The sequence below is a fragment of the Terrapene carolina genome, unplaced genomic scaffold (assembly GCF_002925995.2).
Source record: "Terrapene carolina triunguis isolate 2854851 unplaced genomic scaffold, T_m_triunguis-2.0 Scaffold629, whole genome shotgun sequence".
Classification (NCBI taxonomy): Eukaryota; Metazoa; Chordata; order Testudines; family Emydidae; genus Terrapene; species Terrapene triunguis.
In genome coordinates, this window is record NW_020664980.1 from 14028175 (window position 1) to 14042281 (window position 14107).

Below are 14107 nucleotides of genomic sequence, written 5' to 3' on the forward strand. Positions count from 1 at the left end.
GGCTAAACCTGAGACCAGCAACACTCATTTCCCTCTAACCTATGCCAAGTTTAAACCCAAGTCTCCAGAGATGAAAAGCCAGTGCACTAACCAAGGGCACCCCCTAGAGTACTGTACTCTCCTATGCAAGATCCGACATAGTGCCTACAACGTCAGAACTTCACAATGCACCTAAGCATTCCAAAGTGCAGCGTGGTGAAGCAGAACTGGGGCTGTACTCTCGCTTTCTCACGCCACTCTTCATCAGAGGGCTCAGCCAAACAAGGTCAGACAATACTCAGACAAATTCTGCCTCTGGAAGCAGGGTCCAAACATTTGGAAAATCTGCCCATTTTAATTAAAAACCAAAAACAAGTAAATAAGGCGTTATCTCATCACACGTGTCTGTTTACCAAAACATATCTACAGATCAGTTACATCAAAGCAACAGACTTTGGTACTTTAAAATCCCCCACCTGGACTCCTATGCACTGTATTAAATTACAGACTTTATACAGAGAACAGATGCTCCAGGGTGAATGCTGAACACAGAGCTCTTAAAAAAAAAAAAAAGAATCACATCACACAACCTATCAAACGAAAAATGGTTTGGTCCATTTCACAGCTTGAGCCATTTTACGCAAAGGCCACAAAAGCCATAGTTCAGACTGGATGAGCTTGCAGTATTACTGCTGCCTCATTCCTGGCAGTTTCAGTAACAATGTTCATTCCCCAAGGTGAGGGGCAGGAAGGTCCCAGCTGGCCTATATGAAATAGATGGCTGCTTGAGCATCTGTCTGGGTCATGCTGGAATTGGCAGTAGGGGAATTGTTTGCATTACCGAGCACATAACTGACTGACTATAGGGGCTTAGGATTCTCCAGTTTCTCACGATCAGAAGAAAAGCAACCCGAAAAAGAGAGAAAAAAGTCACAGTAAGAAGGAGAAATCCCTGGAAGTTGTGCCCCTGAGGCTAGTTTCCTTTCCCCTCAGTGTTATCTTGGAGCGTTCTGGCTTAGTGCTAGAGGACCTGGTATCTTTTTTCAATCATGAATCACTAGTTATTTGACTCCGGAATGAATATTACTAGCAAAATCTCCAGTTAAGTCTGCACAAGAGACCCCAATCCATTCCAGGGTGGAACTTGCTGAGGCTATCAAACCGGCTGAAGGTGTGTTTTTTTCCCAGGAGACAAATTTATTTCAAAATGTGCAAAATTGAATACACTGATGGGATTGTAATTCTAGTACAATTCATTCATGGACCCTCTAGATCACGTCTCTCCACATTCCTCCCCCACACCCACCCACCCACGATAGTAAGTGAATGATTCAGGTTATATGAATGACCAGATTAGCTAGTTGCAACAAAACAGAGCTCAGCTTGCCCTGTGTGTGCAAGCAGGAAGCAAGGCTTAGTCTCCAGCTCGCCCACAGCTGAACATATTATGCTACCATGGTAACCAAAAAAAATGACATCTACTCAAACGGTGAACAGGTCAATGGGGTGCTAGGGAGTGTTGTGCTTCCCAGCGTGGGCACCCATCCTCTGTGGATCTTGAGAAGGGTAGTGGATGGGGCCTGGGGCTCTCATGAAGGGAGGTGGAGGCCCCATGGTGTGGAACATGTGTGGTCCAAAACCTGCAGACACAGAACACAAGTGTCAGATTACCAGGCGTCCTGATGAAGTATTTTACTGTTGCCTATTTGTCATTCAAGCCAGATAAGCAAAACATACTTGAGCCCACGGAAAGGGTGCCCCCTCTCCTCCTTCACCAATTCCTGAGGAATCCCAATTTACTCCCTTTTAACCTTTCTGGCAGCATAATGAACAGCTGAGGACACGTTGCTAGTCAGTGACAGTGCAGATTCCAGTTCTGCGAGTGCTGGTCCCCTGCTCCCTATTATAGTATGAACTTCTGAACGTTTTGTTTTCACTACTGAGCACACCAGACGTATTCGGGTAACAAGACCATCCAGCGCATTTGGACAAACTCAACCCTCCTGAAGTGCCACAGGGAAAAAGCTTCACGTTTTGAATATACAAACAGTCAAATATTGACACGAACGTTCTGTCTGTTTAGAGTCACTCCTAAATGTTAGGGACAACATGGGGTTTACATGGCTATCAGCTAAGCAGGGTGGGCCTCAGCACAGTTTATGGGATTCTCCTGGGTACTGCAGAATTTTGAAGAGAACATATTACCGCACAGGCAGTTCTGTCTAACAGACCCAGTTCTACAGCACAAGCTGTTTCATAAACCCAGATCGCACTTAGTAGGTACCACACAAAACTACAATAGAGGGCACCGGCTAGTAGGTAATCTGGCAAGTAGGGATTGATTCCAGGCCTCTTTGGTAAAGGACATAGTTCTACCTCTCCTCACTGAGGGGGAAGGGGGAGGGAATTACCTGGAGGTGGGGGCGGAGCAATGCCGGGAGGTGGGGGCAGGGCAATGTTAACCACCGCTGGAGGGCCACTGGGAGGTAGGTTGAAGTAATTTGCAGACGCCTCTTCTTCTGCAGCTGGAGGAGGGGGAAGAGCTTCAAGACACAAACATCCCTTGGTTACTGGTGAAAGCTAGCAGGCAAAATATAAGCAAGTACCCACCCTTGGCTCTAAGGGGAGTGGCTGCAACCAGCTCTCCTGACAGGAACTTTGTTAGCAGTGTGTATCTAACAGACACAAGATGCCAGTGAACCTCTAGAGTAACAGCCGTGATCCCTTCCACAGGCTCTGACCCTTCCACAACAAAAAGCCACCTGAATCAAATTTTTTTTTTTAAAATTTAAATTAATGGAGATATCCTATCTCCTAGAACTGGAAGGGACCTTGAAAGGTCATCGAGTCCAGCCCCCTGCCTTCACTAGCAGGACCAAGTACTGATTTTGCCCCAGATCCCTAAGTGGCCCCCTCAAGGATTGAACTCACAACCCTGGGTTTAGCAGGCCAATGCTCAAACCACTGAGCTATCCCTCCCCCCTACCCTGAACGACTGGGATTGCCTGCCCAACAGATGACACTGAATGGCTCAAGAACACACAACCAGAGCTTATGCCACAGGTCTCAATGATTTAAGTGCCTTTATTCTAACCATTGTAACTTTTCAATCACCCTGTAAAAAAGGCCTTGAGTCACTTTGAATTTCTTTCTAGCCAAAGATCCCTTCATTGCCCATAAATACAAGACTCTCCAGCCAGCTCTTATTCGAACCCAGGTTCACTAACTGCTCTGAGAGTGGAATGTGCAGCTGCCCTACTAGCCCCAGCTCCCAATGGTATAGAGAGCAAACTAAGAAGTGTAACTCTGTTCTGCCTCATGGCAGCAAGTGACCTGCTGTTCTGTGTTTGAGAGGGCAGTCACTGGTATGGAACCATTTCCCTTACCTCCAGGTAGTCCTGGGACTGGCTCCAGCTTTATACCAGATTCTGTAGTACCTTCTTTCTCCTTCTCTTTCCCTCTTGCTGCTTGGGACCTGAAATCAAAGCCAAAAGCATTAGAACTGAAGAGGGAGGTGGCAGAGTGGGCAGACACTCACAAGAGAGTGTTTTACGTCACCAATCCCAGACCCACTGCTTCAGGCCAAGGATGAAGAGCTTACAGAATGCTAGCAGCAGGGACTTGGTAAGTTGGCACGAAAGGAGTTAGTGCTGTTTTTTCAGACAGCAGCGTACCCACCCCAAAATAGAATTTCTCAAAGAGACCCAACGCCAATTACCCTCCAACACCTCATTCCCCACCAAAAGACAGGCAACCCAGTAAATATTTGGGTCTTTTACACACTTGGCTTCTGTTCTAAGGCACCAAGACTGCTTTTGAGTTGAATAAGGAACAGCCCATGATTCTGAAGTTAAGAGTGGATTCTCCGAAAACAATATCCAGAGGAAAACCTCCAAAAAGGAAATAAAATGCTTCCCCTCTTCCTCTCCCACTTGCTCACCTCCCCCACTTGACATTGAGTCTGCGTCCATTGACAATAAGCTTGTTAAAGGATTTCTCAGCAGCCACTTCCGCAGCTTGCCGTGTGGCAAACTGGATGAATGCACACTGCTGCCTCTGTACCACGGTTATCGTCCGGATCTCCCCAAACTGGTAGAAGTGATTTCTGCAAGGAAAGGACAGCAAAATTGGATTCTGCTCCTCTTCTCCATAAAAACACAATACATTAAAGGTCTCATATGCTCACACCCTTGGAAGACAAGCATCCTTTCCCCCTCTATATCACGGATTCAAATCCAGTGTTAGAAAAGAGGGGAAATGCCTGTCACAGACCTTTAATCCCTCCATACAATTATGCAGCAACAGTGCCAGGCTCTAACAGGGGTTTCTTCAGAATTCAGGAATTAGGAGGATGGAGGTTAGATCAGGGGATTTCAATTATAAACGTGCAAAATGGGATCCTCTGGGCACCAACAGCAATGATGCATTTTGGCGGGATTTTTGGTGGAGGTGGAAGAGAAGAATTTAAACACAGCACACAAGATGTTGCTTAGACTTAACAGTATTCCCACCTCCAGGAATTCTGCACTCCTCTAAATAGACCTATTAGCCAGCTTCTGGTTAGGGAAAAGTGAACAAGAGTGGTCACTCACTTCTGACTGGTATGGACAAATGAAGGGGCTGCATAACCAAGGGATGAACGGCCCCCTTCATTCTCATTCAGGCACAGCAACCTCAACAAAATGCTCGCTAAAGATGAACACCGTGACAAGCATCTTAGGAAAACCTTAGCAAGCTAATTCTCAGTTATCAAGGCATCAAGCTGAAAAGCAAATGCGAACTCAGATGTAGCAACGTACCTCAGATCAGTCTCGGTGATGGTATCTCCCAGGCCTCCTACGTATAGCGTGGTAATGGTCTTGTCATCAGGTGGGTCCAGACGAGGCATGGTTGAAGCCCGTTTCAGAAGCTTATCAGCTACAGGGTCATTAATACCATAGTAACGATCTTTGATGTTCTGATCGGCCAGAGGATCGTCTGGGTCTGTAGGTTTCTCGTGTCTAAAGTATAGTAAACAAAGCATTTCATAACATTGCGCTGTTACAACTGCACCAGACTAACATGACTGCGACAACCACCTCTCTCCTTAAAAGGCTGAGGACTAACAGCATTCAAATAATCACACCAAAATTAAACACAATTAAAGAGCCCGAAGAACTCAAATTACTTATTAATTTATTATAGCACTTGCCACCTAGAGTTTTAACAAACAGCAGCTCGGACAGCTCAACCAAGGTTCTGTGAAATGGCAAGAGCCAGGTTTCAAACAAAGTTACTTGCGGAGATATGTTCAGATCACTGACGGTGGGACAGTATTTTCTGCTGCAAGGACTGATGTTGCAAAGAGAGGCAATGAACAATGTAAGAGAAAAGCTGCATTTGTTATGGTGATTGATGTTTCAGCTCACTGCTGAATACACACAGTATGATCAAGAAAGATCTTGCTGCAAAGGGATTCATTCACTGGTGATATATGTCAAGTTAACATTCAGTTTCAGAAAGCCTTTGACAAGGTCCCTTATCAAAGGCTCTTAAGCAAAGTAAGCTGTTATGGGATAAGAGGGAAGCTCCTCTCATGGACAGGAAACAAAGGGTAGGAATAAACGGTCAGTTTTCAGAATGGAGAGAGGTAAATAGTGGTAACCCCCAGGGATCTATACTGCGACCAGTGCTGTTTGACATATTCATAAATGATCTGGAAAAAGGGGTAGACAGTGAGGTGGCAAAATTTGAAGATGATACAAAATTACTCAAGAGAGTTAAGTCCAAAGCAGACTGTGAAGAGTTATAAAGGAATCTCACAAAACTGGGCAACAAAACAGCAGATGAAATTCAATGTTGATAAATGCAAAGTAATGCACCTTGGAAAACATAATCCCAACTACATATACAAAATGATGGGGTCTATATTAGCTGTTACCACTCAAGAAAGATCTTGAAGTCGTGGATAGTTCTCTGAAAACATCTGCTCAATGTGCAGCAGCAGTCAAAAAAGCTAATGGAATGTTGGGAATCATTAGGAAAGGGATAGATAATAAGACAGAAAATATCATAATGCTACTATATAAATCACCGGTTTGCCCACACCTTGAATACTGTGTGTTTTTTTGGTTGCTCCATCTCAAAAAAAATACATTAGAATTGGAAAAGGTCCAGAGAAGGGCAACAAAAATGATTAAGGGTATGGGACAGCTTCCACACGAGAAGAGATTAGAAAGAGAGGGGACTTTTCAGCTTGGAAAAGAGATGACTAAAGGGGGATATGACAGAGATCTACAAAATCATAAATGGTCTGGAGAACGTGAATAAGGAAGTGTTATTTACCCCTTCACATAACACTAGAACCAGGGGTCACTCAATGACATTAATAAGCAGCAGATTTAAAACAAACAAAAGTACTACTTCACACAATGCACAGTCAACCTGTGGAACTCATTGCCAGGGGATGTTGTGAAGGCCAAAAGTATAACTGCATTCAAAAAAAGAATTAGATTAGTTCATGGAGGACAGGTTCATCAATGGCTATTAGTCAAGATGGTCAGGGATGCAACCCCCCATTCTGGGTGTCCTAAATCTCTAACTGCCAGAAGCTGGGAGTGGACGACAAAGGATAGATCACTCGATGATTGCCCTATTCTGTTCATTCCCTGTGAAGCATCTGGCATTGGCCACTATCGGAAGACAGACTACTGGGCAACATGGACCGTTGGTCTGACCCAGCATGGCTGTTTTTATGTAATTTTTCCTGCAACATCTGCAAAAATGCTTATGAAGACACTGCATTGCTTCCATTACATGAACATGTTAGCTTTTCAAACAAAACTGTACCTGTAGGGACACTCTTCCCCTCTCTTGCATTCTCCTTTCACCCAAAAGGAACAGATGTGGGGTCGGTTGCGTTTATAGTAAGGGGTGGTCCGAGCCAGTTTAAGCAGCATGTCACTGGTAGAAGTAGCTTTTCCTAGAGCACCAACCGCTCTTGTGCCATCAGAGTTCGAAATCTAAGCAGTAGGTAAAGAATGCATATTTCATTGCTTGGGACAGGAAATTGATGCACATAATCAGACAAACCAGAAAGTTTTCAAGATTATCTAGTTCATTTCATCTACAGCACAAGTGAAATAAGCCACCAACAGATTCTGTTACAAATGCATTCCTTACTTCTCTCTCCATGTTCTGGGTGTAATACTCTTTATTGACATCAGATTTAGGCATGTCATCCTTAAAAGAGAGTCCTGCATCTCGAACCTGAATAGGTAGACCTAAAATTAAATGGAAAAACAAAATTAATATTAACCGAAAGCAAAAAGACCAAAAATGGTTATTATAACATACTAAGGAAGCTGTATTCAGAAATAGGAGTCCTGAAGAGCAGTCAAATCTGTACTGATTCGTCGTTTTACAATGCATTAATTAATATCCTCTGGACAGTATTACTTCACCTGCCGTGAACGGTGAACTGAATGAGACTGAAAGTTTGTCTAGTTTCATGGTAGTTTTTTAAAAGCCTCTGCATGTTCTACTGAAACATATTTGAATAGTGGGATTCAGTTAATCACAAATATAATTCATCCTACATCTAGTGTCACTAATGGATCTATTTTCACTCTTGCCAGCAACAAAAGCATGCAATGTCAAGATTCTAATCCGCTCTACAGTTAGAGTAAGATCCATTTGGTATCAAAGTCCAAACACACTTGGAAATTCATAGCAACTCAGTAGTATGAACACAAACAATCACATCACAGCACTAGTGTGTATGGGAAGATCTTATTTTAGAATCGATACAATTATTAGACACGATTTAGTCTTTAATGAGCTGGAAAGTTTATGCACAGACAGGAGCACCATTTGGCATATAGATGTGCCTTCTGGTATATCCTAGAAGAGGTCGTAGTCAATTTGTTCAACTTCTCTCTCATACAAACACCTCTAAATAAATATGCATCTCCATGCCCTAGGCGCACAGTCATGGAGATACACATTTATTTAGAGATGTATTAAAACTATGCAGAGACAGGAGACAAGCAGAGTTAAGTCTCAATCTGTACTTCCAGTTTTTGGTAAATTGACCCCAGCTACACACCATATTCCAGGTCAAGCAGGCAGGTCTGACACACATTCTTCAGCTTGCTACATGTTTGGCACACTTCTGTCTTCTTAAAGCGCATTCGAACACCTGGGCACCAGCGAAACACTGTGAAGGGCCTGGCACAAATCTAAGACAAAGAGAGCAGTGACTTGTACCACTCTAACTGCAGCCAGCATTGACACTAGCATTCAAATTCTTATGGAAACTCAACTACTACTAGAGGCTTATCACCTGCCTAACGTTACTACCTTAATATGTAAAAATTCAAGCAAACAACTCAAAAACCCAATCTTTTCTTGGCTGCCCCATTTTGACAGGAAAAGAAAGTTTTGGCTGGACTTTCTTGCAATGATTTGAATACTCACACAACTTTGCTCAGAGCACAAGGCAAAGAGAACTTCCACTTAGTTCAAAGAGCTGTCGCTAAAGGATCATTACAGCTAATTTGTAGGATATGTTTGCAAATTATATACTTGCTGGGATTGCAAGAGACCCAGTCCATCTGGCCACAAGCATTTAGGCCCAGAAAGGGATGGCCTTACTCTGAAATAATGCATACAGTCTCTGTGGGGAGGACGTTTCTACTTCCATTGTATACTGGACTCGGGGAAGGGGAGCTGGCTCTCAGTACATCAGTCTGGTTTCCTAACGAAAAGGAGATGATGGTAGGAAGGAGGAAAAGAGGGAAACAATACATTTTAACTCCTCCACTGGAGTCAATACAAGGCATTCTGCTTTATATTTCCAAGGGATATCACTGAAGATTCCTGCTTTCTCCTTTTCGAAACACAAAGGCCTGCTTGTCTCAGAGATACCCAGCATGAACCACTTGCTGGCAGGGGAGTTATTGAGATCCAGAGGAAAGCCAAGTTCCCTCTACCACCCATTTGCCAAGGCAAAAGCGAAGAGGAAATGAATTTTTAACAGGAAAATGCTAGATTGATTAAATAAATTTAATAGTAATCCAGTCCAGCATTAACCACCACGTTATGAGATTTTTTTGGAGTAACAGCAACTGATAAATCCAGACTAAGTAGAGAATCAGATTTAAGTTCAAACCTTTTTGAGATGACTTTTCATTTCCCCCCCACTCTACTCTTTCTGAAACAGTTGTGTCAGTAACCTTCCCACCAGGAGTGCTGAACACCGCATCTTTTGGTGCCAACCTATGGATACAGTGAATCCACTAGGTCAGTGTTTCCCAAACTTGGGACGCCGCTTGTGTAGGGAAAGCCCCTGGCGGGCCGGGCCAGTTTGTTTACCTGCCACGTCCGGCCAATCGCGGCTTCCACTGGCCGTGGTTCGCCGCTCCAGGCCAATGGGAGCTACTGGAAGCGGCGCGGGCCGAGGGACGTGCTGGCTGCGGTTCGCCGCTCCAGGCCAATGGGAGCTGCTGGAAGCGGCGCGGGCCGAGGGATGTCCTGGGTGCGGTTCGCCGCTCCAGACCAATGGGAGCTGCTGGAAGCAGCGGCCAGTACGTCCCTCAGCCCACGCCGCTTCCAGCAGCTCCCATTGGCCTGGAGCACCGAACCGCGGCCAGTGAGAGCTGCGATTGGCCGAACCTGCAGATGCGGCAGGTAACCAAACCGGCCTGGCCCGCCAGGGGTTTTCACTAAACAAGCGGCGTCCCAAGTTTGGGAAACACTGCACTAGGAGGATGAGGTTAAAGAGCAACACCACACACTCCTGGGGTGAGAGGGAAGGAATTTGTATAACTAGGTGATTAGGTTATTTTTGTTTGGGTGTAATTATTCTCTTACAGGGTTTGAAACTTGAACCTTAGGGCACTGTGCTCTTGCAAGAGACTGAGTGAAAATGACTAGAAACAAAAGTGAATCTGAACAATTCCAAACTTTTTTTTTTAAAGTGAATAACTAGACTAAATAGTGAAATAAAGGAAATAACCCTAAACATTTTTCAGATTTAATAATTAAGGGTCCAATCTTGAAAAGATGTACAATCAGCAGTAACTTCACTCACATGAGAAGCCCCACTGACTTTCATGGATAAATCACATGACTAGAGTTATTAATTATTTTATTACTGTAGCACCTATGAGGCCTAGTCACAGACCAGGACCCAATTGTGCTAGGTGCTGCAGAGAAAGAGAAAAAAAAGAAGATGGTCCCTGCCCCCAAAGAGCTTGCAATCTAAGTGTAAGCCAAGAGACTACAGATGGATACAGAGAGATGGGGGAGTATACAAGGAAACAATGCAACAACATTGGTCAGCATGATAGGCAGTGAGCACACCAGTAGCTTAACCGATGTCAAGTATTTGTAGGCATCAGGGCATTCACATGCTCAAGAGCTTGCAAAATCCAACCCTTAAAGTATTAACAAGAATAAGCAATTGTTTGAAGCTATCTATTGGATTGTTATCTGATATTTTCAGCATTATATCTTAATCCTAAATGGAAACTAATGAGCTAGTCCAGAAGTCAACTCTTACAATGAAGACAAACATACCTTGCATTCTTTTCCATATTTCTCTTTGGTCTGGAATAAAATAAAATGAGAGTTACTAAAAAAAACTCACAAGATACTAGTCAATGCTATGATCATACATTACATGCCTTAGAAAATACTCTAGTGCTTTCATCTCTTCCACCCAACCATCCACATGTGGTACCACCACAGCTTCTGCATATTTACTCTCTGTGCTGGCTGCATTTGGAGATGTCTGACCCTATGGCTTTCACTTAATCTGGAGAGCCTTTGAAAGGTAAGTGGGAGGAAATCACTTCCAAACCCTTCTATTTTTTCTGATGGCAGAATATTCAATAGAATATTTTTAAATCTTTCAAAGAAACCCCCCAGCTTTGGCTTTTACTATCCGTTTTCTAAACAATGACAAAACATCCAGAGATCCGTAACACAAAAATAAATCCTCTATCGATCTTTGAAACATAGACCATATTTGCATTAAAAATTATAGCTCATTAGAATTTCATAAAGACTAAAGTGTGCTTAGGAAGAGGCGAGTGGAGAAAGGTGGATGTTTAAAATGAGACTACACTACATGATTGTACTTGGTGTTGGGAAAGGTAAAACAAAATGGAATGGTGACAGATACACAGCCTTCCACTGAAGATGTCAATGCACTGGGTAAAAGAACAAGGATTTAAAGGACATTCAAGCAACCTTCATCAAATGATAGCAAAGCACATTTTAAAGCTTGGGCAAGTCATTTAACCTTTCAGTACATCACATTTCTCTAAGCCAAGAAGACAGTCATCATCAAAGTTGTGATAGAACCCATGTTTATCCCATCTCTTAAGATTTAACCATTAGACAAGCGGTCTTGACTTCAGCTCAAGTTTTTGATTGTTTGATTTGTTTTATCGTGTTCCCCATGCCCTCGGCCAATCCCAAAATCTAGCCCTCTTCCCCTACGCGCGCATGTTCTGCTGCCAAGAAGCAGCACGCAGACCCCTGTATGCATTTTGGCATCTCCTACTTGCCTCATTTGACTGAGCTCATTTTTAGTCCCCTAAGCCCGAGGTTCAGTAGCTAGTCTCACCATACACCTTAAAGGACAATGACTCGAAACAGTCACATACCATTCTGATATAAGGGTTTTCTCCAAGGCATGTCTGACACAGAATGGGGAAGTCCTGCATCAAGGAGGAGAAAAAAAGAGTCAGGAGGACTAAATCTCAGAGCTCACTTCAGAGGACCTCTCTATTCAACAGCAACATTTCTGCAGTCTGCTTCTCTCCGCTCATGAGATGCTGGACTGGCCAGTACTAATTTAAAGCTCTGACTACCCAAAGTGGGGGGACAACGGCCCCCCAATATACCCCAACCAGCTACTAGCTGAGGCCTTGTGAAGAGCCACACACCCGCAGCCAGTTAGTTTTATTTGAAAAGCAGGACGCTCTCCCAAATACATGGGAAGATCCCACGTGGTCAGGAGTCCGGAGTAGACACCAGCCACCCCGGGGTGTCAGTGTCCGTCAGTTACACGGGGTCAGCACCCCGCGACCCCGCACAGGGAACAAGGCCCTGCACCCCCCTAGGGAGAGAGCCCCTGGCCTCGGCCTCCCGCCCCGCCGCCTTAGCACCCGCCTCGGCCTCCCACACCATCTTCAACCCCTGCCCCAGGGGGACCCCCCCCCGCCAGCTCCAGGCTCCCCGGGCCGGGCCGCAGAGGGAGGCGCCTCACCCCCACCGGGGCGCCTCGCCCTGGAGCCACCGGCCCCGAGGCCCCACCGGGGCCAGGCCTTACCGCGTCCTCCCAGTTCTGCCGGTTGTAGGTGTTGGAGCCCAGAGACGTCGCCATCTTGGAACCGGCCCCGGTACCCGCAGCAGCAAGGCCCGGGCGGAAGCGCGCGCGCGCCGCTCCGCCAACAGCCCGGCATGCACCGGGAAAGGAAGAAGGGCCGTGACCCCGGCATGACCCTCGGAGAGCTGGCGCGCGGCCGCCGTCCCCTCTAGCCACCACTAACCATAGAGATGGGGGGGGGTCTGGCCCTTTAATTCACCTCGCGGGAGGGGACCAGTGTTCCCAGTGGCTCCCACCCCAGCAATCCCAGAGAGGCTGCTCCCCTGTCCGGGAGGGGGGATCCCACTGGAGAGTGTGGGTGGAGGGGGGGGGTCAGAGAATCCCCCACTGGGGTGGGGGGGGACGCCCCCCGGAGGGAGGGGGAGACTCCCCACTTGATCGTGGAAAAAGACTCCTGGCGAAGTCTGTGGGGCACAGCGTGAGCCCTGCCCTTTCTCCTCTGCTCTGAGAGCCGTGGTGTCCCCGAACCGACCGGCTCCCTGGTAGCAGAGCCATTCCCCCCAGCCCTTCTCGCGCTGCATGGCGGGGATGCAGGGAGGTTGGTGTGTATTTTAGCATCAGCTGAAGCGTTGTCAAATCCCACTCTTTGGAACTGCCAGGCACCCTGCTAGCAGGAGCCCTGGGGGCGTAGGGCTTCTGGTTTTGAGGGTCTATTAATTTCATTGCTGGGATGGTTATTTTTATCCAGTGACAGTTGTGATCCATAGATCGACTGTAGAAGTTCCAGCAGTTGTGAAAAGCCTTTGTCCTTGCACTGGACACACTGGGGCCAAGAGCCACAATCTCGCATGCACTCCAATGCAGGTTTAACCGTGAAGTTTTCCAGTTGCCATATTGTTTACAGCACTTTTAGTTCTGCAGGGAGTCCAGCTGATATGATAAGCCACAGATAGTTTCTTTTGAATCTTAGAAAGCACCACAAGGGCTTCTTCCTGCTTTACAGCACTCCTGCCTGTGGCATTCAAATCACAGACAAACGTATCAAAACCGTTTGCAGAAGCAGATGAGTTAAAGGACTTTAAAGGAGTCAGGAGGCATTGTGCTACCACATACTTACTGAAGGCTGTGATCAAGGTAGGATTGTAAATGGACTGTTTAGGCACATTAAGAAATCTGAACATGTAAGTTTGAAGAAAGTTTAGCAGAGATGTACTGCTATCTATTAAGGTGTAATATAAATTTATAAGGGAAACCAAGAAAAGTCTGACAAGGTACCTCATCAAAGGCTCTTAAGCAGAGTAAGCAGTCACAGGATAAGAGGGAAGATCCTCTCATAGATCTGTAACTGGTTAAAAGACAGGAAACAAAGGGTAGGAATAAATGCTCAGTTTTCAGAATGGAAAGAGATAAATAGCAGAGGCCCCCCCCAGGGATCTGTACGGGGACCAGTGCTGTTCAACATATTCATAAATGATCTGGAAAATGAGGTAAACAGTGAGGTGGCAGAGTTTGCAGAAGATACAAAATTACTCAAAAGAGTTAAGCCTAAAGCAGACTGCAAAGAGTTACAAAGGGATCTCTCAAAACTGAGCAACTGTACAGCAAAATGGCAAATGCCAATCAGTGTTGATAAATGCAAAACAATGCCCATTGGAAAACAATGCCAGCTACACATACAAAATGATGGGGTCTAGAGGCACGGTTATCACTCAAGAAAGATCTTGGGAGTCATTGTAGATAGTTCTTTGAAACCACTTGCTGGGACTATTCAGCTTGGAAAAGAGAGGAGTGTGTGTGTGTGTGTGGGGG

The 14107-nt window shown here is 45.4% G+C and overlaps 1 protein-coding gene across 1 annotated transcript; it reads right to left on the reverse strand.

Annotated features, from left to right (window-relative positions):
- Positions 1 to 300: 300 nt before the first annotated feature.
- RBM22 (RNA binding motif protein 22) lies at positions 301 to 12427 on the reverse strand. Its single transcript, XM_024217067.2, has 11 exons — positions 12302 to 12427; positions 11634 to 11687; positions 10540 to 10569; positions 8066 to 8198; positions 7141 to 7241; positions 6808 to 6980; positions 4779 to 4979; positions 3920 to 4084; positions 3366 to 3454; positions 2391 to 2522; positions 301 to 1619 (listed from the first exon to the last, which is right to left on the reverse strand). Exons 1-11 carry the CDS (start codon positions 12353 to 12355, stop codon positions 1489 to 1491), a joined length of 1263 nt encoding a protein of 420 aa, XP_024072835.1. The 5' UTR covers positions 12356 to 12427; the 3' UTR covers positions 301 to 1488.
- Positions 12428 to 14107: the final 1680 nt, after the last annotated feature.

What these genes read in the sequence shown, in the direction of transcription:
- RBM22 (XM_024217067.2), bottom strand. Translation starts at nt 12,355, where the DNA reads ATGGCGACGTCTCTGGGCTCCAACACCTACAACCGGCAGAACTGGGAG. An exon ending in AAAACCCTTATATCAGAATG is followed by an intron (nt 10,570 to 11,633) that starts GTATGTGACTGT and finishes ATTTTATTCCAG; the next exon opens with ACCAAAGAGAAATATGGAAA. An exon ending in CCTGCTTGACCTGGAATATG is followed by an intron (nt 7,242 to 8,065) that starts GTGTGTAGCTGG and finishes ATTTAATTTTAG; the next exon opens with GTCTACCTATTCAGGTTCGA.